General features: G+C 36.8%; 1 protein-coding gene across 10 annotated transcripts in view; it reads right to left on the bottom strand.

Annotated features, from left to right (window-relative positions):
* The window catches only part of ATF2 (activating transcription factor 2), a 50,489-nt gene that overhangs the window by 19,425 nt on the left and 3,321 nt on the right, over window positions 1–27,743 (bottom strand). For 6 of the 10 annotated variants that reach the window (XM_069020604.1, XM_069020603.1, XM_069020602.1 and 3 more), the window contains exons 2-10: window positions 27,383–27,416; window positions 21,833–21,907; window positions 21,128–21,197; window positions 18,595–18,691; window positions 16,803–16,921; window positions 14,640–14,768; window positions 9,832–10,010; window positions 9,400–9,514; window positions 9,135–9,221 (exon numbers count right to left, since the gene is read on the bottom strand). In XM_069020604.1, coding sequence (XP_068876705.1) covers window positions 9,135–9,221; window positions 9,400–9,514; window positions 9,832–10,010; window positions 14,640–14,768; window positions 16,803–16,921; window positions 18,595–18,691; window positions 21,128–21,175 — 774 coding nt within the window. In that variant the 5' untranslated portion in view covers window positions 21,176–21,197; window positions 21,833–21,907; window positions 27,383–27,416. Of the gene's footprint in view, window positions 1–9,134; window positions 9,222–9,399; window positions 9,515–9,831; window positions 10,011–14,639; window positions 14,769–16,802; window positions 16,922–18,594; window positions 18,692–21,127; window positions 21,198–21,832; window positions 21,908–23,558; window positions 23,669–27,382; window positions 27,417–27,743 lie in introns of those variants that run through there. The other 4 variants (XM_069020609.1, XM_069020606.1, XM_069020610.1 and 1 more) reach the window with 3 other exon arrangements.

Below are 27,743 nucleotides of genomic sequence, written 5' to 3'. Positions count from 1 at the left end.
ATTTCTTTTATCATAACTTGCTGTTAGGCAGGATTTGACAAATTTTCATCAGTGCTAATCAAGAGAGTAGTGACAGTAGAAATCAGTTAAAGGATACGCTCTCTTTTATTTCAAGTTGTCATACTATGAGAGTTTTAAAAGTTACCATCTAAAAATTATGTATATTGGGTTTGCATGGCAAGGTTTTGCACAGGGGTGGGGTGGCAGGGGTGGCTCCTGTGAGCAGCTGCCAGAAGCTCCCTCCTTGTCTGACAGAGCCAATGGCAGCTGGCTCCAGGACAGACCTCCAAAGAGAGTTTGAGGGAGCTGGGTCTGTTCAGCCTCGAGAAGAGATGACTGAGACGGGACCTCAGCAGTGTCTAGGAGTATCTGAAGGTGGTATTTGAAGTCAAGAGACTGGAGCCAGGCTCTGCTCAGTGGCACCAAGCAATAGGACAAGAGGCAATGGACAGGAACTGATGCACAAAAGTTCCACCTGAACATGAGGGAGAATGTCTTTACTGTGCAGTGACCAAGCACTGGAACAGATTGCCCAAGGGAGGGAGTCAGGCTTCCCTCTCTGGAGATAGGCAAGAACTCTCTGGATGCAATCCTATGCCATGTGCTCCAGGACGGCCCTGCTGGAACAGGGGGGTTGGACCAGCTGACCACTGTGGTCCCTTCCAACTTGACCCATTCTGTAACTGTGGGTCCTCCCCAGCAGGGGAAGGAGTGGCAGAGATGTCTGAGGAACGGACCACAGCCACCATTCCCCCTCTTCCTGTGCTGCTGAGAGGCAGGAGGTAGAGAAGAGTTAAGCCCAGGAAGGAAGTGTGGAAAGGTGTTTTTAAGTTTTGGGTGTATTATCCCACTCAGATGCGACTGGTAATAAAAGAAACTGATTTCCCCAAGACGAGTCTGTTTTGCCCATGATGGTAATTGATGAGTTTGCACTGGGATGTGCAAACAAGTTGGACTTAACTCTACTTACTGTAATGCTAACATTTAAACATTATATCCTGTAAATTCATAAGTAAACAAACTCCTTTTGAGAATTACATTGTTAAATGTAATGTACTATGAAAACAGGAATAGAAAATAATTAGATTTCATTTCATATTGCAAAATTTTAAAGTTGAAATTAAAGTAGTTAGGATTAAATTATCCACAAATGCAGACATATTGTGAAAATCTGAGGAATATTTACAGATCTTCACAAGGAGACTTCCAGCTCCTGTGTTGAACAAGTTTCATATTTTAAAAGGTAATGCTGGAGTAAAATACTATATGCATGTTGTGCTTCTTGTGAGTAGGGAGATAGTTACTCCAAATTCAATGACAATCTCATCTTTAACAATCAAGTATACAGAAACATATATTAGAATAAATGTATACAAGCATTTTTATCTTGGGAAACCTGATGACAACAGAGGTTGCTTGATATTATTTGCTTATAGGCAAACTAAAACTGGTATTTTCAGATAGGTTAATAGCTTTTAAGATCTTGATTAGCAAGGTTTTATCATTCATGTATATCCTTGAAAACAAATCCTCATCACATCTGTCAAAATTTGGTAGGACTAGATCATTCTATCAAGAGCTCACAGAAACAAGATAATATACTCCAGAAACAATTTGTGAAAAACTCAGATCCATATTTCATATCTGCCACAAAAGCTCATCAGAGTAATAACCCTCCTTCTCCTGGGTGTTATCCTACCATCTGCTCCTCTATTACTTATCTTTATTTTGCAACTAATTAACAGCATAATCTTCTAAATTCAGCAAGTTAATTATCATTATTGTGGTCTTTGCAGCATCATCAGTCCTTATGAAGTCTTGTCTCTCCACCCCCAGAGAATGTATGAAAATGAAGTAGGTTGTGAGAGGGTCTGTTTTTTTAGAGTAGGCTCATTAGGTGTTTGCTGATTAGCTTGGCATGCAGGGAGACAGGTCAGAAGAATTCTGCTGAACACAAGGTCCCATGCCAGGCTCCAGCAAGTTAATGTCGGTTTCTGAACATTTGCCAAGATGCCCTCTGTCACTTCTCAGTAGAAACCTCCTGCTGAAAGTCTACTGGTTGCCTACTGAGTGCAAGGTATTTCTCAGATTGTGACAGAAAGTTTTGTACGGGAAGGAGGAGACTGAGGGAAACATTCTGTATTAAAGCAGTTCTGAAATTCTTCAGAAACTTCCACAATCCATGCTGAAGAGTCTGAACACTAAGTTTGCACCCACAAGGTGCACACTCAAAAAGGATGCTTTACAGCTGCAACTCAAGGCTCATGTTTCATACACAGAAAGCATACAATTACAGAACTTCTCATAAGAAGATGAGAAACAATTCTACAGTATTTAGAATCATGTATCCTTATCTTAGTAAGGAAGTTTTTTTGGGGTTTTGAGGCTTTTGGGTTTTTTTAAAAGACAGTTATTTCATCTGCTTCTAACCTCTCTAAAATACCACGAAACTGACATACATGTGATTTTACTTAAGTATGTGAAAGTTAAGTTTCTTTAGCATGTCAACAAACGTGGAATCATGTCAGAAAAATGGACAATTTATATTAAGTGATCCACAGAAATCTGAAACTCATTTTCACTCCTACTGAATTTCATTCTCGGTATAAGATGTAAGGATACTTTCAAAATAATAGCAATAAAAGACAAGCCTGTGTCTGAATAAAATATCTAGTCATTTTTTACTTCTAGTTCTACAAGCAGTAGAGAAAGAGGATCCAAGAATGTTCAAAACTACAGTTACAGTGCCTTTCACAGCTGTGAATGGACCAGCTCTGTTCACTACAATACATTCAATATTGGGGCAATAAAATTAAAATGCAATCTGATTTCATGCAATTCTTCCACAGCACTGAAACACATAAACCACTGTACACGTTACTGTGGTGAAGGAGACCCTAAGACTGTGCTTAGTGCACTCTTTCACTTAATGTCAACTGTTTCAGTCGAGAGCCTCTTGCACTAAGGGCACCAATCATAAGGATTTGGCTCACTGCACAACTACTTTTAAAATTTTTGTCTGTCATCACTTTTATGTATTCCTTTTTTGCTTATTTTTTCCTCCCAGTTATTAGTCCTTGCAGTTGGTATACATTTTTCTATCTGCTATTCCACTCACAGAACCTGTTCCTACATACAGCTGTTCCTCTGTGGAATTCATAAAATCATTTAATGTCAGGCAACTTGAACAGTAACCAGAGAAAAGACTATTGCAGCAAAGACCGAACAGAGTTCTAGAGGTGACAGCTCAGTAGCTCTCTTCACATCAATAATCAAAAGTGCCATGCTGAAGGAGTTTGATGCTTCAGACTGAAAACTTTATCAAACATAGAAATAAATACACAGTTTTGATTATTATGCATTAAACTTGGACACACTAATATAAAATACTTTCAAATGCTGTAGGAGAGATACATTTCCCTTTACAAAGGGAAAAAGTCTCCAAAAGCTGTCCACAGCAGGAGAAAATTCTCAGCAAGTATCTTAGTTCCTTTATCCTTAAAGGGTGTTATGACTTGAAGGACAGCTGAAGAAAAATTTTAACTATGCTATCAGAAGGCATCCTATGTCCATTAGCAAAGATGTCTCCTGCCAGTTGTTTTAAGTTTTAGATTTTAGAAACAAAAATATCAATTTGTTTTACTAAAGTTCTTTCATGAACTTAAAAAGAAGAAATAAATTTCTTCTTTGTACAATTTGGCAATTTGTTAGGAAACAAAAGGTATGCATCAAAATAAAAATGCATTGTTTTCATGCCAATAAAAAAACAGAAATGAAGTTTTCTAAATTGATATTTAAATAATTAAATTTCAGATCATTAGGAAATAATGGCACTACAATCTCTAATTTGACTTTTATCTAATTACTTCTCACATTCACTTAAAAAAAAAATGCCTACACAACAGTAGCCTTCTGTAAGCAGTAAGAGTGAAATGAATGACTGCAATGAGGAATGAAATCAGAGCACAAAGTTTTTTTCTTACTATAAAACTCTAAAATGTGTTAGCTCCTTGAAATATGCAGAAATAGCCTCTGCAAAGAAAGGCACAAAGCACAAAAGGAAGTGCCTTGGTTTGTGCCAGGTATTTAACCTCAAACAAAAAGTTGTACCTTCTACACAGGACAGCTCTAGATATGATAACAACTCAACAACTTGGTGTTATTTCACACTGAAGTTACTGCAACCAGTTCTTCAGGAATTTTACTCAATCTCAGAAGTTATTAGATCTGTGTCAACTTAGAATATCTTGAAACAGTATTGTGGTATGATGGTAGAAAGTACAAAATACCATCATAGCAAGTATGGTCTTTCAATACAGGAAAGGTTCAAACAACAGCCAAGAGCAGATATAATAAACCCCTTCAGAGATAGAAATAAACCATGTTAACTTTTCAAACTCTGCAGCCCATACAGTACCACACTTAAATACCCAAGGAAGTTAGGGAAGTTAGTTAGGAATCTATTCCAGCACGTTTTTTGTAGTTGCCACATATTCTATTCTTACATTTTATAATGCAATATGAAAAATTCCAAGAGATTGCAAGGTCCATCTACAAAGAACAACAAAAACTTTCCTCAAATAATAAGTAACAAATAAAACAAAGCAACAGCCAAAAAAATTCCAAATATCTGTACTCCTGGGAATGTTGTGAAGGGAACATCACAGCTTCACCCATTCATCTGGCTTTTTGTCCAAAAGACTAAGAATACTATGCTGACAGACTCCATAGGCTCATAAAATTGTTTAGGCTGTTAAAGACCTTTAAGACTGAGTCCAACCATTAACCCAGAACTGCCAAGTCCACCACAAAACCATGGCCCTAAGTATCACATTTCCATGTTGCTTAAACACCTCCAGGGATGGTGACTTTACCACTTCCCTGGGCAGCCTGTTCCAATACTTGACAACCCTTTCCGAGAAGAAATTTTTCCTAATATCCAATCTAAACATCCCCTGGTGCAACTTGAGGCTGTTTTCTCTCATTCTATCAGTTGTTACTTAGAACAGATTGAGTCCACCTGGCCACACCCTCCTTTGAGGTAGCTGTAGAGAGCAAGAAGGTCTCCCCTGAGCCTCTTTTTCTCCAGGCTAAACAGCACCAGCTCCCTCAGCCACTCCTCACAGGACTTCCTCTCTAGACTGTTCACCTGCTCCACTGCCCTTCTCTGGACACGCTCCAGCACCTCAATGTCTGTCTTGCAGTGAGGGACCCAAAACTGAACACAGGACTTGAGGTGTGTCCTCACCACTGCTGAGTACAGGGGAAGAATCACTACTCTGGTCCTGCTGGCCAAACTACTGCTGATTCTGATACAAGCCAGGATGCCATTGGCTTTCTTGGCCACCAGGGCAATGCTGGCTCATGTTAAGCCAGCTGCTGACCAGCACCCCCAGATCCTTTTCCGACAAGTAACTTTCCAGCCATCCTGCCCCCAGCCTGTGGTGCTGCCCAGGGCTGTTGTGGCCCAAGTGCAGGACCCGGCACTTGGCCTCGTACAAATGGTCTCAGGCCATTGATCCAGCCTGTCCAGATCCCTCTGCAGGGCCTTCCTACCCTCCAGCAGACCAACACTTTTGCCCAGCTTGCTGCCATCTGCAAACTGACTGAGGGAGCACCCCATTCCCTCATCCTGACCACTGATAAACATACTAAGCAGAACCAGCCCCAACACTGAGCCCTGGGGAACACCACTTTTAACTGGCCACCAACCACATTTAACTCCATTCACCACCACTTCTTGGACTCAGCCATCCAGCCAGTTTTTTTACCCAGCAGAGTATATCTGTCTAAGCCACGAGCAGTTTCCCCAGGAGAATGCTGTGGCAAACAGTGTCAAAGGCTTTAGTAAAGTCCATGTAGACAACACTGACAGCATTTTCTTCATCCCTAAGTAGGTCACCTTGTCACAGAAGCCAAGCAAGTCAGTCAAGCAGTCTGCCTATCATAGATCCATGCTGGCTAGATCTGATCCTGGTTGTTCTGTCTGTGCTATGACAATCAAGATCATCTGCTCCATGACCTTCCTAAGCACAGAGGTCAATCTGACAGGCCTGCAGTTCCCTGGATCCTCCTTCCAGCCCTTCATGAAGATAAGCATCAAATTTACTAACCTCCAGTCACCTGGGACCTCCCCAGTTAGCCAGGACTGCTGGTAAATGATTGCAAGTCGCTTTGCTGAGCTTCTTCCCCAGCTCCCTCAGTACCCTTGGGATCCCATCCAGCCCCATAATCTCATCTGTGTTCAAGTGCTGTAGCAGGCTGGATTACAGAGGCTTTGTTCTCCTCCACATACCTGTCTTCCAGCTCAATGGGCTGGGAGGAATGATAGAGGAACTAGTCTTACTATTAAAGACTGAAGCAAGGAAAGCATCAAGTACTTCTGCCTTTTCCTCATCCTTTGTCATTATGCTTCTCCCCATATGCAATAAAGGATGGAGATTCTCCTTGGACCTCCTTTTGTTGCTGATGTACTTGCAGAAATATATTTAGTTGTCTTTTACAGCAGTAACCAGATTAAATTTTAGCTGGGCTTTGGCTCTGCATAACTTCACAACATCCACATAGTCCTCCTGAGTTGCCTGCCCCTCCTTCCACAGGTCACACACTTTCCTTTTTCTCCTGTCTTCAGCCAAGGCTCTCTGTTCAGCCAGGCCAGTCTTCGCTGCTGGCTCATCTTTCAGCACATGGGGACAGCCTGCTCCTGCACCTTTAAGACTTACTTCTTAAAGGATGTCCTGGACTCTTTTGCCCTTCAGAACTGCCTCCCAACATGAAGAAATGTGGCCATAGTAGGCAAAAGGACACAGGACATGTTCCCAGGGTTCTGCTAACTTAACCATACTAATAAGTCCACAAATTGCAGTATACCATTAGTGCATGAAACACACACTGTTCATTTACTAAATTTCAGTGTAATAGCTTATATTTCAACATTAAATGTGCACTATTAATAAAATGAAAAGCAAGCTGTAAAACTAAATACTGTCTTCTGCTGGCTTAACCAGGAACACCAGTGAAAAATAAACCTGGTTAGCAGACCTTCACAGAATTTAGTATGCAGCAAGCAAAATTATTTTTAAGAGAAACATGAAAAGAAAGGTATCACAAAGATTTAAATTTTAAAAATTAAATGGAACTTTGCAGTTAATAAGCCATCACATATCTGCCAACAATGCATCCTGTGGCACAGAGAATTAGTCTTACTCTTGGAGGCTTTTCTACGTAAACATTAAGCTTCTCATTAAATTGCTTTTACTTTCAGAGGGATAAGAAATTAAGTTTTTTATTTTTGTGAATAGGCACTATATAAAAGTAAATGAGCGTAAGAAATATACATAATTCTGATATTCTTGGATTCTGCTCATGCTTCATATTAAGTAACAAGGAAAGAGGAAATACTGCAAATACCCTTTTTACAGTCTCACTTAAAAAAAAAGATAAGCAATCACTGAAGTGCATATATTAGCTAACTTGTAACGAGAAGGCTAATGAGACTGTTAAATTTTAAGTCTAATGATCTTTGTTTTCCTTTGCATTTGAGTGATTGCTTCTTCCAATGTGAGATCAAAGTCTTCACCACATACACGTATTTCCCTTCTGCCTTTAAATCATTCCAAGAGCCAATCACTCAGCAATACACTTAAAAACCTCATTTCTTGCTCAAAATTTATTTGGAGCCAATTCCTCCTGGATTTCAAGCAGAATTCAGAGCGTGAGTCTCCTGACTCTAAAAACATGTTCAGTTTCTGAGAAAACAGTTCTTGCTTTCATTTTTTTACATTCTTCTCTCCTGGATTTAAGGTACTCTAATTTCATAAGAGCTGGTTACATTTAAATATTTTCCAAGGTATTAAAAGATTCCTTTTCCCATTCCTTGGGGAGCAAGAATGCACAGAAACAGACCTCCTTCCCTTCTGTCTTTCTCTATACTATTTCAAAAGTCATCACATTCAACAGAGCAGGACAATGAAGGAAGAGCTGACAGCATTAGGCAGAGCCAGTGCACTGGTAACCACCTCTCCACAGCAGTCCCAGTATTTGGTGAATGTGGTCTAGGTGTGCTCATTCTACTGCAATCCCATTACTCCAGAAAAACCAGACTCACTGTTTTTCATACTATGGCTTGAGAAAACAGGTAAGGAAAGAAAGCCCACAGGTTTAGATCAAGAGAAATGAGGTATCTAAGAATGCTAAGGGCATCCTCGCACTTATCAGTATCAATGCAGAAAAATGTATTTTATCTAGGTGTTCCTGATTCTCTTTTAGCACAAAGTAAGAGTTGAAGGAAGAGGAACACAATTTCACACATACTGTTTACGGAGGCATCTTGTAAATATATAAATGGGTTAATTATTGTTTAATAATAGATTTTCTATTCCTTTAGAACAGTTGGAACAAACAAAGACGACAGAAAAAAAGAGAAGCAACTGCCTAATGTTGCATAAAATTTATCAGTAAATTGATTAATTCAAACTACCACTATAAATTATCACTAATATTAAGTAAAAAGAACAGCCCCCCAAAAACAAAAACCAAACCAATTTTTCGCTTGTTTTAATCATTTTCCAAATAATCCTCATCCCCCACAAAAAACACCCAACACAACAGAAACAACCTCCACACAGAACAATTTGTTAATTGTATCATCTAATCTACACATCTAATTGCAAAACTCTTGCCAAATGGACTATATTCAGTTGAGATTCTAAAAACATTTTTAAAAAACACAGTTTTCTTTCCTCGCTTTAAGAAATATCATTCCTTTGGGAGGAAACATTCTGCTTCTCTGAAGGAAATGTTCACTGATAACATGCTACTAATCTTGTCTGTCTCCCAGCTAACATTTCTGATTCTCTGATACAAGAAGCAAGAAGGAGTTTAGTTAGAAATCGAATTAATTTAAAATAATGACTAAAAATAAGGTCAAAATGGCCATTAAGAACAGAACTAACATAGTCTGGAATCGGAAAGAACTGTAAAATAAATGCAGCTGTTATTTTTCTATTTTTATTAAATTTGTTCTTGCAGAATTTAGACTTACAAAAGAAAACTAAAGCCGTTTTAAAAAGCAATAGAATTTAATTAATTTCTCAAGTTATTCTTCTTGAGGAATAATGGAGTTTTTCACTTACCAATTTAGCCTCAGACTGCACTGGCTGTGGGGAGGAAGGCCCTGGGATTCCTGGGATACTAGGCACCATGGTGACAGGTCTAACAAGCTGACCAGATAAAGTATAAAAATGAAGAAAACCTGAGTATGTTATCATAATAGAGAGCATTTGACAGCACTACCCTCTGAAGCCAAAACAGCTATCAAGGTGCTTAAAACTAAGTTCTATGCTGCACTTATGCAAATCTGCTCCACTTTCAAATTAATATAGCATCATGCTTACTTACTGGAACTGCAGCAGGGACATGCACATTAGAATTTGTGATAGATGCAGGAATAGCAACAGGCATGGTTTGTCCATTAGGAAGATGTAACAGCAGAGGAAAAGGACCTGGAACTGGACTGAAAAAGGAATGAACTATATAAAAGAAAACTTATCCAGAGAAGAGAACAAGTTTACACATTATTTTAAATTGGTTTGTTTCTTTACAGGTGTAATGTAATATTTATCTGGAGATCAAAAATATGAACTTAGTGATGTGGAGAACATGGCATTATATCTCACATGTAGTGAAAGTCCAATGTTTCATGTGTAGTAAAGCACCACATTACACCAAAGCATCTCAAATTCATATATTAACTGCAGAAACAGTAACTGAAAGTAAACAAGATTTTCAAATTCTCCAAGAAAACGTTTTACTAAGACTTATGTAACTTACACTATTGGTCTGTTAGATGATGGAGCTTGGGTGATAACAGTACTAGAAGTTGGTGATGGTATTGCCTGCTGAATAATAACACTCGAGTCAGAACTCGTAAGCAGTACATTAGGAACCTGCAGCGATGCTGGACGAACTATTGTTGATGTAGGCTGTGCAGTCTGCTGCAGTGACACTTCCTGAGGAAAAATAAAGGTTCATCAGTTTGCAAAATACAATTACAGACTACTAATTCCAACTGTTAAATGAACACCGTTTGATGGAACAAATCAGAATTTTTGTAACATTATGCAAACAGAATCAGTTATAAAATTAAAAACATTCCAAAAAAACCCCTCTGGATGAATCATTTAAACCACCAAAATAAAATCATTTCAACAACAGTGATTTTAGTTTTATGAAAAACCTGGCTCAATTTATGCTAAGGCTACTACTACTTCTTCTTGCTTCTAATTCAGTTTTGATCAGATTTTAATTTTTTTTTCTAAGAAACCCATGGTACTATCAGCACCATCATGTTTACCCACACTGAATAAAGAAAATGTTTTATGGTGTCCTTATGTACATTTCAGTTTCAGTCCATTGTTCTGGATTTAAACAAGAGAAACAAGAGGTTTATAGTTCAGTAAAAACAACAGCAACAACAAAAAATTTTAAGCCTTTATCTGTAGCTCTCTAACTAGAGTGATAAAAGTACTTGCGTGTTATATTCAGAGCTCTGCAAAATATATGTATATCCTGATGCAGAAAAAATTATTTGATCACAGAAATTAAACTTTCTCAGGTGCAAATAAAGAGTAGACAGAAATCACTATAGCTCAGCTTAGCAACCAGGTAAAGTACATTATCAATTGAACTCTCTATCTGTATTTTCTGTTTCTGAAAACCCAGAAAGGCCTTACTGTAACCAATGCCTTCCTTCTCAGGAGACCCTTAATATTGTCAGACTTCAAATTTACCTTCAGACAGGCTTTTTTCCAAGTTATTCTTTTGACAATGGCTACTGCAATCAGTGACACACAAAATCACATTCGTAAGACCAGCAAATTTCAGTTGCTCTGCTGGTAAACCGTAATTCAAAGATAACATCTCTACACCTGTGTCACACAGGCTGCACTGACTATTATTTCCTTTCAATGAAGCTTAAGTTTTGAAAATTCATCCACAAAGCTGTAAGTAGTAAAGTCTGAGCTCTCTTAGCAGATTGTTTGTCTTTTTATATATTAATGCACAAATGTGTGTGAGCCTCTGAGCAATTAATAGAACTGTAAGTTTGCTGGCAAACTATGGGCTTTACATAAGAAAAGACTTTAGATGAAGAAGTTTTCTCCCTCCAAAAGCTCACAGGCTAGATTTGTCATCAGGGTGTACTAGTTCATTCAGGCTTTTTCCCAAGGGACCTGAAAGACTATTTACAGTGAATGAGAGTTTTTGGAGAATAACAGTGAGCTGTGTGGAAGAAAGTGAAATTGTTTTATTATTAATCTGGGGTATAATATCTGAACACTGCACTTAGCATTACAGATGAGCTTTCAGTAAAAAGAAGACAACCAGTACAGAATTGTGGAAACAGAAAGAAAAAAAAAAGCCCAATGTGTATTCTCAGGACAGGATTAAACATTTCTTTGGAAATACGGAATTTGGTGTAACAGCTTACAGATCTTATTCAAGTGTCACAGGGAAAACATAAATGAGACTGAACTGCTTGACTGTGGCAAATTCAAAATTCAGAACACCAGCTGAATCTGTATGCTAGCATGAACAAGCTGCACAATTCAGGCAACATTCAAAATCATGATGGTTCTTACATGTGAACAAAGATTATATGTAAGAACTGCAAGATTATATGTACACTTGATAAAGAATGGACCCTTGGAAGGATTTTTACAGAATCACAGATTGCTTGGAGCTGGAAGGGACCTTTAGAGACCATTCCAGTCCACCCCTTCTGCCTTGCTAACGTCTTTCACTAGATCAGGTTGCTCAGAGTCCCAACCAGCCTGCCTCTGAGCACCGTCTGAACCCTGCCTAGAAGTCACTGGCATGTCAGTACCACCTCCTACCTCTGAGCGAGCAGCTGGGATTATCTCCCAGCTGTTGCTGCAACCATGTAACTACGTACAAGTGAGCAAGTCAGTTGTGGCATTCTGTGAATACTTCTTTGCTGTTCATAGCAGGAGCTTAATTAATGCATGTTCTAATAAATACAGACTGTAAAACGGGGTCTCTTCCCGGCTTGAACCCCTATTAGGAAAAGGGCAATCTGAAATTTTTAGAGACGGTGTTCTACGGAAACCAGATTTCAGCAATAGTCAAAGATTAACGTACAAAATTCTGAACTAAATCTAAAATTCTGAAAATGGAAACCTCACATACAATTGTTTGTGTTATTAAAGACAGCACTTATTCTTTGTTTACAAGATCAGAAATTATCTTCAGCCACTAAAAAAAGAACATGTTTACTCCTGAGTGTGTTTATACAGCTGAAAAAGTATTTTCAACTTCCTCTTTACACTAACTTGCTCTTTACTACACTGAAAAATGCATTCAGGTGCCTGTTACTGCAACAACATGGCAAAAACATAAGCTGCAGATTTAAGAAGTATGGCTTTAAAGGAAACTGACATTTAAAGAGTATATATAAACAAAACCATAGCCCCACCAGTCTGATGGAAGATTCCAATTGGTCACCAATGCATTGCACTAACGAAGTATAAATTTTGTCTGGAATAAAATACTTTGTAAATATATTCTGCTAAAGAACAAGAAAAATAGAGTTGAATTTGCAATCATAAGATTAAGTGAAAGTGATCTTGCCTTTACCTACCTTTCCTTATAGGACAGAAGTTTAAGCCTACCCAAAGGTACTAGACTTACTAAAAGGACTTCAACTCCTATAGTCTCAAAACTAAAACCCACTGAATTGGAAATTACAGAACAGGATAGTTACTTTAAGTGTTCTCAGATGTGCACATTCACAAGTATTTTCTATCTAAAAGCAAATTTCATGCAATAGCTTTCTAATGCTATCAAAAATACACAGAATTCTTTATACAGAAATATAGAGGGCCAGAACTAATACTGTATTTGATTATGACTGTAAGAAAACACCTGGTTTTAAAGTAATTAAATTAGGCAATTAGCTACTTGGCAACAACTAAGCAACTGCTAAAACTCTGTTGAGGGTCACCCTTTTAAAGTACTGTTAATAAACAACTACAATGTTTGAAAGCTCTTATTACTATTTTAAGGCTTAAAGACTTTCTTCCAATGGTATCTTGGTCTATTCAAAGCAGAGTATCAGCTCTTACTGAAGCCCAATAGAACTCATGGAACTCTTGGAAAAGAATTAAGCATACCTTTTTAAGAGTCTCCAAGAAATTCTTTTGACAACTACAAGGAAAATTAGAACTGCCTTGCACATACATTAATAGCGTGTAATCACTAAAGGCTACTTAAAATATATGCAGCCAACAAAATAGTTACAGTGGCACATATATTTTAAAAACAGCTATACCCTAAAAAAAAAACCCCTTCTCGCCTTCAATACATCTGTAGAAGGAGAATACAAAAATCTAACTAAGCAACACTCTGCTCACATTTCTCAGCTTCTGCAGGTCATGTTCAGCTGTACACTCCAAGCAGCACCCTCAGCCTTGTTCAGCTTGTCTCTACAATCACACATCAGAACAGCATTGAGCAGCAGCACCGTTACAGTGACACACTGGAATTACATCATCACTGATACAAGTTTATAAATACTGCCAATTGAGATACATTTTCACTTGTAATGATGCTAATGAGATACTGAACCACTATTGCATGAAGACAGTAATATTATCTTCTGCCAAAATTAGATTACTTGGAATAAGTACCTGCAGCAAAAAAATAAACTAACCTCTGAAATAAAGACGACTTAAGATTTGGACTATGATTCACTTAATCCAAGCAGGTCTTTACATATATTCCTTTAAAACACTTTTACTATTTTTGAGACTGCATGATTGCCTTGATTACCCATGATTACTCATCCTTGCTAACTAATGAAACTCAGAAAAGCTTAGTAAAGACAAATCTGAATTGAAACTCTCTTCAACTTCTGTCACACACTTAAGGTTGTTCTTACAGCAGCCTCTCTCCCACAGAGGTTTCAAGACCAGACTGTGCAAAGCACTGAGTAACTTGGTGTGATCTCAGAAGTAACCCTGGCTTTGAGCAGAAAGCTGGACCAGGAAATCCTGCAGTCCCTTCCAGTTTGAATTACCTGTGATCCTAAAAGGTCCTGCTGATCTCTGGGAATAAGGCAGCTAAGCCCCTCATACAGAGACTGCCCACTAAAGATGCACATAAAGACTGACCAGAGCAATCTCAATGCTTTATTGTGGTCTGCTCCTAATGTTTTTATTTACTGACTAATAGAAATAATTAATTCACTAATATTGCTTCATTTTCTGTACTTCAAGAGAACTTCACAAGATGAAAACACTGCAAGTCACATATTGAAGTGATCATTGCTAAAGATGATGCAAAAACAAGAATAAAGAGGCCTTTTAGTCTTTTCTAAGATAGCATAAATCTTAAATTTTATTTCCTTTCTGGCTTTACTGCATGCAAAGAAATAATTCTAGTGAACAAAGCTAACTGAAGAACTGAACAAGTAACCTATATATCCACTGGAATGTGGCAAATGAAAGCTCTTTTCCTTTCAACCAGCTAAGTAGTGTGACTATCACCATATACAATAAATTTACTGATCATCAGAAAAGTCAAAAAATAAATTCCAAAAAGAGAAAAATAAGGGTTCTGACCTTTTCATCATTGGTAGTAGACTCTGGATGAGGTAAAGGACTATCTTGGTGAGTTGTCTCTACAACCGAAGGTTCTTCAATTTTATTTCTTATAATTGGCGTTGCAAGAGGAGACAGATCTAGAGGCATCTATGAACAACAATGTAAAACAAAATTAGTCGATGTTTAAAAAATTCAACTGAGCCAGAAAATGTAAGTAACTAAAGAGAAATATCAGCCCATTACGACACACAGGTGCTGATGTTTGAAAGATCTTGATGCAGATGCGTTACCAGTCAAGACTATTTTACCAGCACCTACATGAACACCAATCTTCAGTACTATCAATGTCTTTCAACACCAAGGTCAGACTAAGTATTTTCTTCTTGAGAGTTAAAAACATTCCTAAACTTTTCCATTTCCAAGAATTACAAGAAAATTATAGCTGCAGGAGTGTGCCACAGTTAAAAAATTACAGCTAAAATAAGGTATTATCCTTGTGTTTATTATTCTATCTCATGCCACAAAGCACAAAATCCTAACTACATTTTCAAACTGAGAAAGTTAGTAGAGACAAATAATTTCAAGCTCATATTGCAGCTAATAATTATTGAAAAAGCAAATTTTATACTACAACACAGGTAAAATTCACCAGGACATCGGAAACGCCCCAAAGAAATTGAGCTACAAAAGTACTTAAAACAATACCATAGATTTGAAAGCCTATATTCCTGTCTAGTCTGCTATCCAAATACTTTTGGAAGAAATTTCCCCCAAAGAAGTTTTTCCAAATGTTTTTTTTTCAATTAAATTCCTAGTTTTCCTGTGCAATATATTACTAATAGACAGGGAAGACTGTAAGAAGTGGAATCTCTTCTCATATCACAAGTAACTATGAAATATTACAGAAAAAACTCAACTACAATCCCCTAAAATGTGCTATTATGGAATATTTTTCCACACTTTGCCATTATTGCTTACATATATAAATCATACAGAGATATGGCAGGACTGTGTTTTATCTTGTAACACAGAGGGCAGCTTGGAAAATTAGTATCAATTAAAGAAACAGACAAAATATTTAAAATAATTTGCAATACATACAACCTTCTCCAAGACAGTGGTGAATGATACAGAAAATACAGTCTTGGTAAATGAAAAATTGGTTTTCCCATGTGTCATGTTATAAAAACAGCCAGCATACAGCAACTAAAAAAAGTAAACTTATAAATCCATGATACAGTTGTTACAAAGCAAGGGTGAGGCTTGGTCAGGAATGGGTAATAATCCATCCTATTCACAAGTACCTCTCAAAATCTTTACTGAAACAAAGAAAATGAAGCTACTGATTATGAAAAACTTACATAAATGAGTATAAACCCATGTTTTTAATCATTACCTATGGAAGTCACCTGGATAATCAACTAAAGACAAAATTATTCAAAGGGGACATTGAACAAAATTTTTTATTTGCAGAAGTATTTAAATGTTTAGGTTCTTAACCAGTTATGACTGGGAAGCACTGAAATAAATAACAAGAGTAACACTTTAATGTATGGCAAGTTCCTCACAAAAACATGAAGTTCCTAAACAGATATAGTTCAAGTTTTTCTTATATTTCCATCTGTACCTTAAAAAATAAGTAGATCTTTATGTTGTAATCAATAATTTCTAGGCAAAAGTGATTTCAACACATAGTGAATATAATCAACCAAATTACTGACACTTCTTTAAATTTAGTCAGTACTTAATTGTCATTATTGTGATGATTGATTCTTAGAGTAACATCAGTATTTTAAAACTAATCAAAAGGATCAGTGTTCACATACTATTGTTTTCAAATGGGTTTTTCTTTCTGCTAAAAACTCTTTACTTTTCAGACTTCTTTTTTCTTTATTCAGGACCTAATGAAATTTCAATCAAAACTAGTGGTTAACTTCAACAGACATGGACTAGATACTTACATGATTAGGACAACATGTCCCGTTGTCAATGCTAACTATGCAAAATGAATCAGGTAAACTAACCTTCAGAAGAATAATCATACATACAACACATATAAGCAGTTAACACGATTATTGCTATAGTTTAGAAGGCAACATATAAATCCAAAGTTTGCTTTTTCAATGGAATTTCAGATTTAAAAAGGTAAAATCTCTGAGGAAAAAAAAGTTTCGAACATACTTTCTTAATGTCATCTTCAGAAGCCTTTTTAAACTCATTTTCAAAAGGACTTGCTAATTCATTGAATAAGCCCACTTCTTCACAGTTCTTCAAGAAACGAGTTGGTGTTGGTGTCTGATCTGAAATGAAGTGGATAAACCCCCCACAATTTTATTTTTACAATACCATTTATGAACCTGCTTGTTGCAAGTATTTTTCAAAACACAAACAAACAGAAAGAGACGAGGTGGTGGGGACCCCTCGGGCTCTGTTCTGCCCTGCGGGGAGGCAGCCAGCAGGCAAACTCCACCTGCTGGAGACAAGCACCCGGAGCCTGCAAACACCAAGCCCCTGACAACTCTGTCAGGGAATCACAGCATTTCTTCTGTGTCTGTGAACCACAGGGAGCTATTCTCCAGTGCACAGCAGAACACTTCAATGAGCAAGGAGACTCTATTTTCAAATAAAGATAACGACTACATAAAGGCTTTTATTTAAAAAAACAAATGAGAAAACTGCATAGCTCAAAGCCAGTTTGCTTCTGTCTTTTCATAATTTGACAACAGTAGTGATTACTTCCAAGTGCATGGAACTTCCAAAGGCAAGTAAAGTGTGACTCTGTACACAAGATTGCACTGGCTTCTCTGATGCCTCTATATCAAGCTGGAATCATAAGACTTCTGGCATCTGGGTGACTATTCCATGAAGTAGTTTCAAAACCATCTTTATATAAAATTTCTGTTAGTATACAAATTTGCCTTATTTCACTGTTATTATCAGGTCAAAATCAACCAGACTTCCCACAAAGTTACTTGCATTTAAAATATTGTAAAGTGGTATGATTGTCTGAACTTTGTAATGTAGCCTGGTGTTTACAACAATTCCTACAATGGAATGTGGCTGCACAGAGACACTGTCATGGTTTCATTTTTAAACACCTGATTATTTGAAAGGTCCTTTTTCTTATGGTGTAATTGACAAGAAGCAGATTTAGAATTTTAAAATTTGTAACTGCTAGTTCAAGAGCAATCTTTTTTTATCTGCTCATTGTAACAAATTAGCCACTTACAAGGAAAATAATAATCAGAAAACGTCTGAAAGTCTTCATGAAATTCATTTAGGATGCTCCACCACTGAAAAAAAACCCAGACTGACTGTAACTACAGAAACTTAGCACATGCCATCTTCATTAAAAAACTCTCAAATATATAATGCAATCAGTCATCCATTGGTGATTACTTCTGATCCTGGACAAAAGTTATAATTACTAAGGGTATAACATTAATTTAGAGGTGGAAAGAAAGTATTTTGAATTTAAGCCAAAATGAAAACAAAAAATTTGATTTTTCTTCTACTATCCCATCAGAAAAATAATCACTGATTGATTCTTCTAATATCACTGTGATACATAAAAGATGCTACATATTTTAAAATTTAAGAGACAAGTAATATCAATGAATAATTAAAACAGAAATACAGCTTAATTTAGTTCCAGATCCTCTTAGGCATAGCCTTTATTAGCATGTTCTTAGAGAATGCTTACATAATTTAATCAATTATTTAAGTATTGATAATTTAAAAATATTTGGATTACATATCAGATCCAAATAGAAGTAACTTATGGAGAATAATATGGCTTCAAATTCTGACATGAATTATGTAAGAAAACACTGCCTAAGCACACACTGCAGACAAGTATAGTGAAGAAAATGTATCACATTCTCTTAATCTGTGCATCACGTACAGAAAATGCATAAAACATATGCCTATTCCAGCAGAAAAGTGAATAAACTTAACAGAAGTATATACTTACCAGCCACAATGACACTATCGTTACGAGCCGGACCAAATTTCAGTGTCATCTCATGTTTATGTTTATGGACAGCCAAATGATCCTCATTGGTAAAACGCTGCAGCAGAAAGTTTCAAGAAACAGTTGAAACTGGGAGTGTGAACACAGCAAATGCCATACCACAGAAAGCAATTTTTCCAACATGTAAAACTATCATTACTACATTAAAAGACAACCCTCTAATGCAGATGTATCTTGTTCCTTGGTCAACAGTACCAAGCAGAAATATTATAAAACTCAAATGATGCTCATAGTAACTAAGTATGATACCAGGGAAATTGTAGTGTAAGTACCTGCATATATCAAAAGTCCAAGATAACATCTTGGAGTGCTGCCTCCATCAACCAGCAGCAAACAACCATTTGCTGTATTAATGGTTCTTGACAACGTCTAGTAATTGATTACCACTACTTGACTACTTCATTGTGTGTATAACCACAATAATGACAATTGATATGTAATCACAAACTTCACTGCACTTAACAGCATGAAGATAAAATATACTATAGCTCCTGCCCCTGACCATTTACTACATAAACAAGAGGCAGGGAGAATGGGAAACACTAGAACCATGTCAGACGACTGTAATGCTGAGAATGAACTAAACCTACCAGCACTTTAAAAACATCTCAGGTTTGCTTGTTTCATGCATACTTTCCCCAAAATTTGGGGTCTATGCTATAAAAAAGCAGTGAGCAAACTATGTGCTGTAAAAGAGATATTCTTACTTTCACTATTTGTTTACTTTCACCAATTTACTATGCATCTGTAATTGTGGGTGAAGTCAGTGTTTCAATTGACATAATCTAAAAAAATGTTTCCCAAGATGCAGCTTTCCTAAAAAGAACACATTTTACACAAAACATAGTAATTCTTAATGAGTTTTGTGAACATTTGAGCCACAAACTATGTTTCTCTTATGCCTCACTAATTTAAGTCAATCCACATGTATCTTACAACAGACACACACCAAGAATCACCTCTCAGGAACTAACATATAAGCTGAATTGACCTCAGAGTACAGTAACTCAGAATGTTTCCATGAGTAAGGACAGTGTGGAACTGTGAGGGAAATTAAAAATGTGGGATCACTGTAAGACAGGGTGAAACAGGCAAGGGACTTTTTTTCCCTTACAACTCTATTGCCCAGGGTTGCAAATACCCAGCTCTCCGTAACTCCTGTGCCTTATCTCTGCATACAGAGTAAGTCAGAAATTTCTGTGTTCTATCACACCAAAAGACTTAAATGTGGCTTTCTGTCCTCACAAAGTGGTGCACCAGCTCTTCCAGAGGGAAGAGGATGTCCAGATCCTGACTCCCTCTCTCCATTCAGCAGCACAAAGCTGGCATCTGGAGAAGCCTTGCCCATTTTCTGGGACACGAACTTCTCTCTTCACCTTCCCCGGAAACATGGACTGCTGTAAACCCATGATATGTCTTCTGTGAGATTTAGTTACCAAAACTTCTGACAGTATACACTGCAATGAGATTCAGTTAGGATGGGGACAAACACGTTGCTTAGGAGAAAGCAATCCTCTTCTGTTACTTTTCATATCTCTGAACATACTAGACATAACAGGAAATCTTAGTCCTCTCCTGCTTTAAATACAGAAGACTACATTAATATAACATTAATACCGTCATTCATCATAAAAGCTAAGTTTCCAGAATAAAAATGAGAGTATTTTGAACTCAAAATCCAAATAAATTGAAGTGCACAAATATAAGGAAAAACATCTTGGTTATGAAATCGATTCTATATAAAGGCAGCAACCATTATATTATGAAAAAAAATCAGCTTATGAAATAATTTTATACATAGGATGCAGGGATGTCCACCACACACAGCAGATAATGCAAATGCACTTATTTTCAGGATACTAAATAAAAGTGTTAAGACAGCTTCCTTTTAAGCAACCATCTGCTAAAATACTCCACAATATTTTCACTTTTCTGTTCACATTCACATATATATATATATATACACACACACACACTAATGCTATTTACTAGAATACATTAAAACTACAATAGGAATTGGAATATATTCTGTGGCATGCATATTGTTATAATCTTCCTATACACAAAAACATACATAAAACAAACTTATTCCAATAAATATCTGCAGTCACCACAGCTATGAAGAGTAGTGACAAGGAACCTTCACATTGAACTCCCCACCAACACTGAAATATCCTAGAAAATGCAGGTTGCCTCATACAAGTTAGGTCTTGATTATTTTCCTAATAAAAGCAAGTAAAGCAGGGCTAACAAATGAAATTATTTTTAGCTCAGAAAGAATAATTTAATTAGTTTTTTCTTCTGTGGATAGCATTTTGGATAAACACATAATATGCTACAAATTCTTGCCTTTCAGCAAAATAAAAATACTTTCTAGCAATTATCATAAGCCCCTTTCGTCAATCCCTAAAAATACATTTCACTGTTTTACTTTTATTTGACCAATGCTAGTAACTTCAGTTCAGACCATTACCTGGCCACATCCAGGGGCAGTACATAAAAAGGGTTTGTCATCACTCATATTCCACAGGTCGTTGTGCTACCTGTATTAAAATTAGAATGGAACAGATTTTACAAATATTGCAACAAATTATCAATACATCAACATCCACAGGCTATTTCAATATCCTATGGGCAAGAATTTCTACCTTCTGACTACACTAATATTCTAAATACCCATGATTCAAACGGAGTATGGATTTTCAAGCTCTGTCAGGAAGGTACACAAAATCCACCACAGCAGTTTCTGAACATTACACCTCAATCAGAAATCCACATTTCTATGTAACATGACTAATTGCAAAAAGTATCTGAAAGCATAGTGAGAATAACTTGTCACTGAAATCAACTACATTGTATTAATGATCCAATTCTCACAGTCAAAAAGAGATCAAAGCAGCAGACAATACCACACAGTCAAGGTTATGGTGCCAACAGATGAGGAAGAAGAGTTGATTACTTAGCCTTTTCACCATCTTTATTTAAAGCTCATCATTAAAGGTAAGTTGGCACATAGCCCTTTGTGTAAACCGTTACAAATTTAATTCCAAAACCATGTACTATACTAATGTTTCAGCTACTAAATTATTGACAGGCTAAAAATACTTAAGAAAGAAGTAAGATATTAATTATACTTAGCACTGTTTTGCATACTCACCCCACATACTAATACACATACCTGCCAGATTTCACATATAAACCTGTTTCATAGGGCAAACTATCATATCCTCCTTTTCATGGCAATGAACTGTAACTAAAAGAAGATATTAATTACTATGCATGCTAAAAATGAAATAATGCATGATTTTGTAAAGATAAATGATAAAATGTCCACTATCCACCCATGAAACACAACAGTTTTTCAAAGAAATTGTTTACTTCAATACATCCTCTAATTAGTTGTGGCATCTGTGGCTTTATGCTGGAGGAAATACATTCATCTTTAAATGAGTATTTGTATGAAGAACTAACAGTGTTAGTTCTGAACACTACTTAGACTGATGAAGCAAATAAAGATGAATAAAGATGTTTTTATGATTAAATATCATAGGCAGAATAAATCCATCTCTCCCCCAGCATGCTGGTCATGTAGAGTTGCAAGGATTCTCAAATTGTTTAACCATCCTAAGAATGCACACTTCTGGTACACACCTGGGCACTAGACAAGACATTTCAAGTAAGCATAAGCAAACCATTTTAGAGGTATTACCACAGAGATCTGCAGGGAACACAGTACCTGATCCTTCTGGATGTACCTGTACAGTAAAAAACTACTGTGTATAGACTTTTTGGATATTCCTTCAAGGAGGAGGAGATCCCAGTGTCCTTTGTAATGTACACCCAACAGCAAAGAAAGGAAAACATGGCATGGAGGAGATTTTAAACTGTCACTTCTAAATATATACGTTTAAAGGAATGAGGATACTGAGCTGAGATCAGAAGTCGGGAAGAGACGAACGGCTGCCAGAAAACTTTAGAGTCTTTGGCACTGACAGCTCAGGGAAACATTTACATCCCAAAGGAAGGATGCCAAAGCAAATCAGGGATGAAGACTGTTCCACTGTTCTTTGCAAGGAGATCACAACCTGTCTCAAGTTTCTGAATGAATGAAGTATTTTTTGAACCGTTCAAACTGTGAATTTGGTACTTTCACTAATAAGGCATATTAACGAGGTTATGGGCAAGTCTGAATACTCATGACTAAGGCTCCAGGGAAAGAAATAAGGTCCTTATCCATGACACTTTAGGAATATATCCTTACAATATGTGGAACTTCAATAGACTTAACAGCTATCCCACAAGCTTACTACTCTTCTTCAGCTATGCAACAATCTTATTTCTTTAAATGTAGGCTCAAACTAACAGAGTTAGTCTCATTTAGATCTCAAGAGGAATTAGTTTTGTTAAACCTGTGATCATAGGGCACCATATACTTATATAATGGCTACATATGCCAATATGCACATATGGATATGTATTATGAGCAGATGAGTAATATCCATATCAGAAATGTCTGATGATGTAAGAAACAATTCTGATTTTTTTTTTTTTTTTTATCCAAAGGATGAAGATTTTGATTAACCAAAGGGCATGTAGGACATTTTTTCTACTCAGTAACTGTATCCTGTTGCCAGTCTCTGAGAGATGCAGTTTTGGCCATAAAACCTACTCCCTCCCTGCTGTTAGTATTTTTCCTAGGTGAGAAGACGTAAAGATCAATTTTTTAAGTCCACTCATTTTCTCTTTTAAAGGAGTATTACCAGAGCTCGTATTTGCATGTGAAGTTGTTATCTGGTTCCATGTTTTGGTTTGTAAAGCCTGTGAAATTTGAATGCCTGATGTACAAGTTAAAAAATCAATCCTTGTGAAAAAGAAAAGCAGCGCTGTCCTTCTGGCAAACTTACTGGAAAAAATTTGGAGATAAATTCATTTCCTCATCTTTGTAACATTATTTGACTGCAGACCACATGGAATTTTGTGAGGTAATCCCTTGTAAAGAGATTCCGGATAACATCTGAGGAAAAAAAATTATGTTGAAGCACTGAAATTTTTGCACCTAAAAGAGAAAAGAAGTTCACTCGCATTCCAAGCAAGACCTTGGACATTTAAAATCTAAACAGAAACTGGATCTGACAGGATGGGAAAACAAAGGGCTCACATTCATTAGTGCAGCCAAATTGGTTAGAATTGTATTTACCTATTACAAAGATAAATGCAAGGCTTGCACCTAGAACAAAATAACTCCATGCAACAGTGGAGGCTGAGGGCAACTGGTGCCAAGCAGCTTTGGGGCAGAACCTGTAACTCCTGGTGGACAACAAAGCCAATTCGATTCAGCATCATGTCACTTGCAGCACTGAAAAACAAGAGGCTACTGGGATGAATTAGCAACGGTACAGCAATGAGATGAAGGGAAGTGATTATCCTCCTTTATCTGGCACCATAAGGCTATAGCTCAAGTGCCATATCCAGTGTTGAGCCCCTCAAGACAGCTGATGAACTGGAGAGCAAACATCTGGGGGCCCCATCAAAACAGTTAGGAGGCTGGACTATTACATAACAAGAGGAACATCAGGAAGCAAATTCAGAATGGAGGAGTGCTAAAGAAGCATCTACTTGCTGTCTTAAACTATCTAATGTGCTGATATAGAGAAGTCAGATCCAGACTTTAGGTAGAGTATAATAAAAGGATGAGATGTAACATTCACAAGACACACCAAGAAAGTTAAGGGCAAGTGTAGAGGAAGAGGAAAACACAGTATTAAAAAAAAAAATCCCACAGTGAGGGCTGCTGAACACTGGAACAGGTTGCCAAGTGGGGCTGTGGAATCTCCACCCTTGCAGAAATTCAGAATTTGACTGGATGGCATTCTGAGCAATCCAAGATAACTCTGAAATTTAAAGCATACCATAAAGATATCATAGCAAGGAACAGAGGTGAACAACTGCAATAGACGATCCAAACCTCTGGGTAATATTCTGACACCTTTAGAAGACTCTGCATGATCAAAAACCCGCTGCTGCTACAAAATACACACAAACCCCATCCTTTGCCTCGTCTTTTCCTTGTGGATTGCATGTTGCCTGACAGGCATCACAAAACTAACACAGAGAAGGCAAATTTTCAGAAAAAAATGTTTGTAATTGCCACTCTAATTTCAAAAGAGTCTCTCTCTGTTGTAGACTGATTGCTCCAAGGGAGAATATCACAGTAAGAAAGAAAAATTTAGGAAATACCTTTCCCTTGAAAGCCAAAATAGCAACTTAGATGCCATCTTGACAAAAATGTTACTCACAAAGCCAAATGAGAAATGTAATAGATGAAGTGATAACCCTGTCACTAAAGGGGAATTATAGACACCCTGGACTGTTACCTAGGCAACAGCTAACACCTTGTCCCATAGAAAAAAAGACAGTTCCTGAAGGAATCCAACATGAATGTGAAACTCCAGCCTTAACTCATCTCTTCAGATAGAATGAACATTCAGTGAAATGATTCTTACTACAGTCCACTGAACCGCAACTTCTGTAAGCTTCAAACCCTACATTCCTTTCAGTAGCATAGAGAAACCCATATGTAGAATTCCAGTCACACAGTAACAGGATCAGAGCTGAACACAGGAAAAACTTGAAATAACCTTGGCAGGATAATCAACTTCAGTACTAAAATCAGAAAATAATCTCAGTTTTTTGGTGTTTGTTCCATACTTTCACCACAAAAGTAAAATACATTCACATCATGCCTATTTAAAATGTAGCAAGCCTCTTTTATCATGTTTGGAATGTAAATGATACAGTAAATATATAAATAAGTATACATCCATCTTGAAAATATATATAATATGGAGAAATAAAAATGAGTTTGCAGGTAATTCACTAATATTTAGAGCAGTGTGCTTATTTAAAAAATAAAGATGTCTCTACAAAATGTCACCTTAATATTTATCTAAATTTGCTACAAAAATAGCTTCAACAATTATCTGAATATTTCCATAAGATTTTAATTAAACACCTTGGGTACACTTTGTGGAAACTATTATTACATAGTCTGAGGCTTGCTTTCAAAATACCTTTCTGCAAACAATGTTACAAAGAATACAATCATACACTGACTTAAGTCATGTCTTGTTGGCTTATTTAACTGCTACAGATTCTTCTGTTTTCTCTTAATTGCCTACATACAGGAGCATGGAAAACACAACTGACACTTTGTTTCAAAATTTTTCTACTGAACATTTAAACAGCTGTTTAAAATGTATATATATCGATAGTCCTTGCAAAAAATTATTCAAATCTGCTGAGAAAAGTAATTCTTCACACACACCTACTAAAGACTCACCAAACTTGCAGCTAAAGCCTCTACTTTACCATATGTAAATGGTACCATATGTACCTGTAGAAAGCAAGGTGTGTGCAAAAAGACATCCATGCACAGAGCCACTCACAGGCTGTGCAGTCTTACCCTGTGATTACTTATTTTAAGCACTGTAGCAATGCAGAGACTGCCCTCCTGTAACATCAGGGCTGACACAAACAGCACAGAAGAACATAGAAAACACAACTATGAACACACACAGCCCCAAGAACAAACAAAAATGTTAAAACTTTTGATGACAGCATTCTTCTTTTGGCCAATATGCAAGAAGAGATACATGTTATACAAGTGTGCCACCCTCCTAAACTGGGTAGTCCACAGAGGACAATCTGTCAGTCTGCAGCTACAGTAGCAGCTGATTTATCTCCTACTGCTTACATGAGAAGCACACCCAAGCCTTGCAGCTACACTGACCACTTGCATGTGGCTCCAACCCAAGAAACATCTGTACATTCTGGTTTGAAAAACATGAAAAGTTAGACAAAAACTGTATCAGGCCACTGAGACAAGTAAGAATTATAGTAGTCCATCAGTATTTGATCTCCTCTGCGTTCAAACATTACAAAGTGCTTATGTTACAGTAACAGTGATGTATTTTCCTACGGATGTTTGCATTTCCTCAAGCCTGATCATGTCTAGTCAACATTTCCTTTTATTCATTACATTGGATCTGGGATTGTGCCCCCTTTTACTGCAACATACAAAGCCTTACTGTATAGAGAATTATTAACTCTTACTAAACTTTTCTGTTGATCTCATCATAGTGTATAACTACTTTAGGTAATGTAAGTCTTTACTTTAAAGCTTCATTTTATAATAGGAAACTGAAGCATAAAAGAACCAGGTCAAAAATTGTAAGTTTTATCAACTTTTACAAGTTCTACTTAGAGTACATACTTATTGAAAGTAAAGTGAACTGAACATATTTGCCACAGTAAAGAATAACAGCCTCTTAATGGTTACCTGAAGAGCTGAATTTAGTGTTTTGCTTAGCTCCTTCCAAGACTTCTTTAGATGGGGGGAGGCAGCTATTTTTGTTTTCTAAATTTAAACACCTCACAATTAAGAGATGGCTTTCTTACACAACCAAACAAATATCAACAAAAATCACAATGAACACGGCGCCCTTATACTTTCAATGCTTGCATACAGCAGTCACATCACACATTTCAATCACTTCCCACATTTGAGTCTACCTTTATTTCCACAATTTACTATACAGGTAGATTTGCAAGTTGTGATTTCAGTAAAAATCCGATGTTAGGTAGAATACACCACTTAATAAGAAGAGACATAAATTTGAAAAAATTAATTTGTATTTTAAAAGGAAGAAAATCCCATTGCTCTACTTACCTGGAGGGACTGGAACAGCTGTATTTTCTGTTTCCTATAAAGCAAAAGAAGAAAGGTGAAGCAAAAGTGGTGTAGTTAATACTTGACCATTACAGGACACTTTCAGAAGTGATATGACTCTATTTCCATAACACTGTTGAATTTGGCATTCCTAAAAAATAAAACTGAACAATGAAGGAAATGGAGGAAATAAAACTCGAAAAATTAAAAGTGGGATTGGCAGAAAAGTAACTTAATAGATTCTGCCATAGTCCAGAATATTTAAAGTTTGTAAATAGCAATAGCTGGCAAACAGGAGCTCCTTCTTCACACTACGCTGCTAGCATAATGCTCAAATTTTTTCTTCTAGAAAGTCAAATGT

This window comes from Aphelocoma coerulescens, chromosome 7, assembly GCF_041296385.1.
Source record: "Aphelocoma coerulescens isolate FSJ_1873_10779 chromosome 7, UR_Acoe_1.0, whole genome shotgun sequence".
Taxonomy (NCBI): Eukaryota; Metazoa; Chordata; class Aves; order Passeriformes; family Corvidae; genus Aphelocoma; species Aphelocoma coerulescens.
The sequence above is the reverse complement of the archived record's forward strand: the minus strand, read 5'-3'. Positions and strand labels throughout refer to the sequence as shown.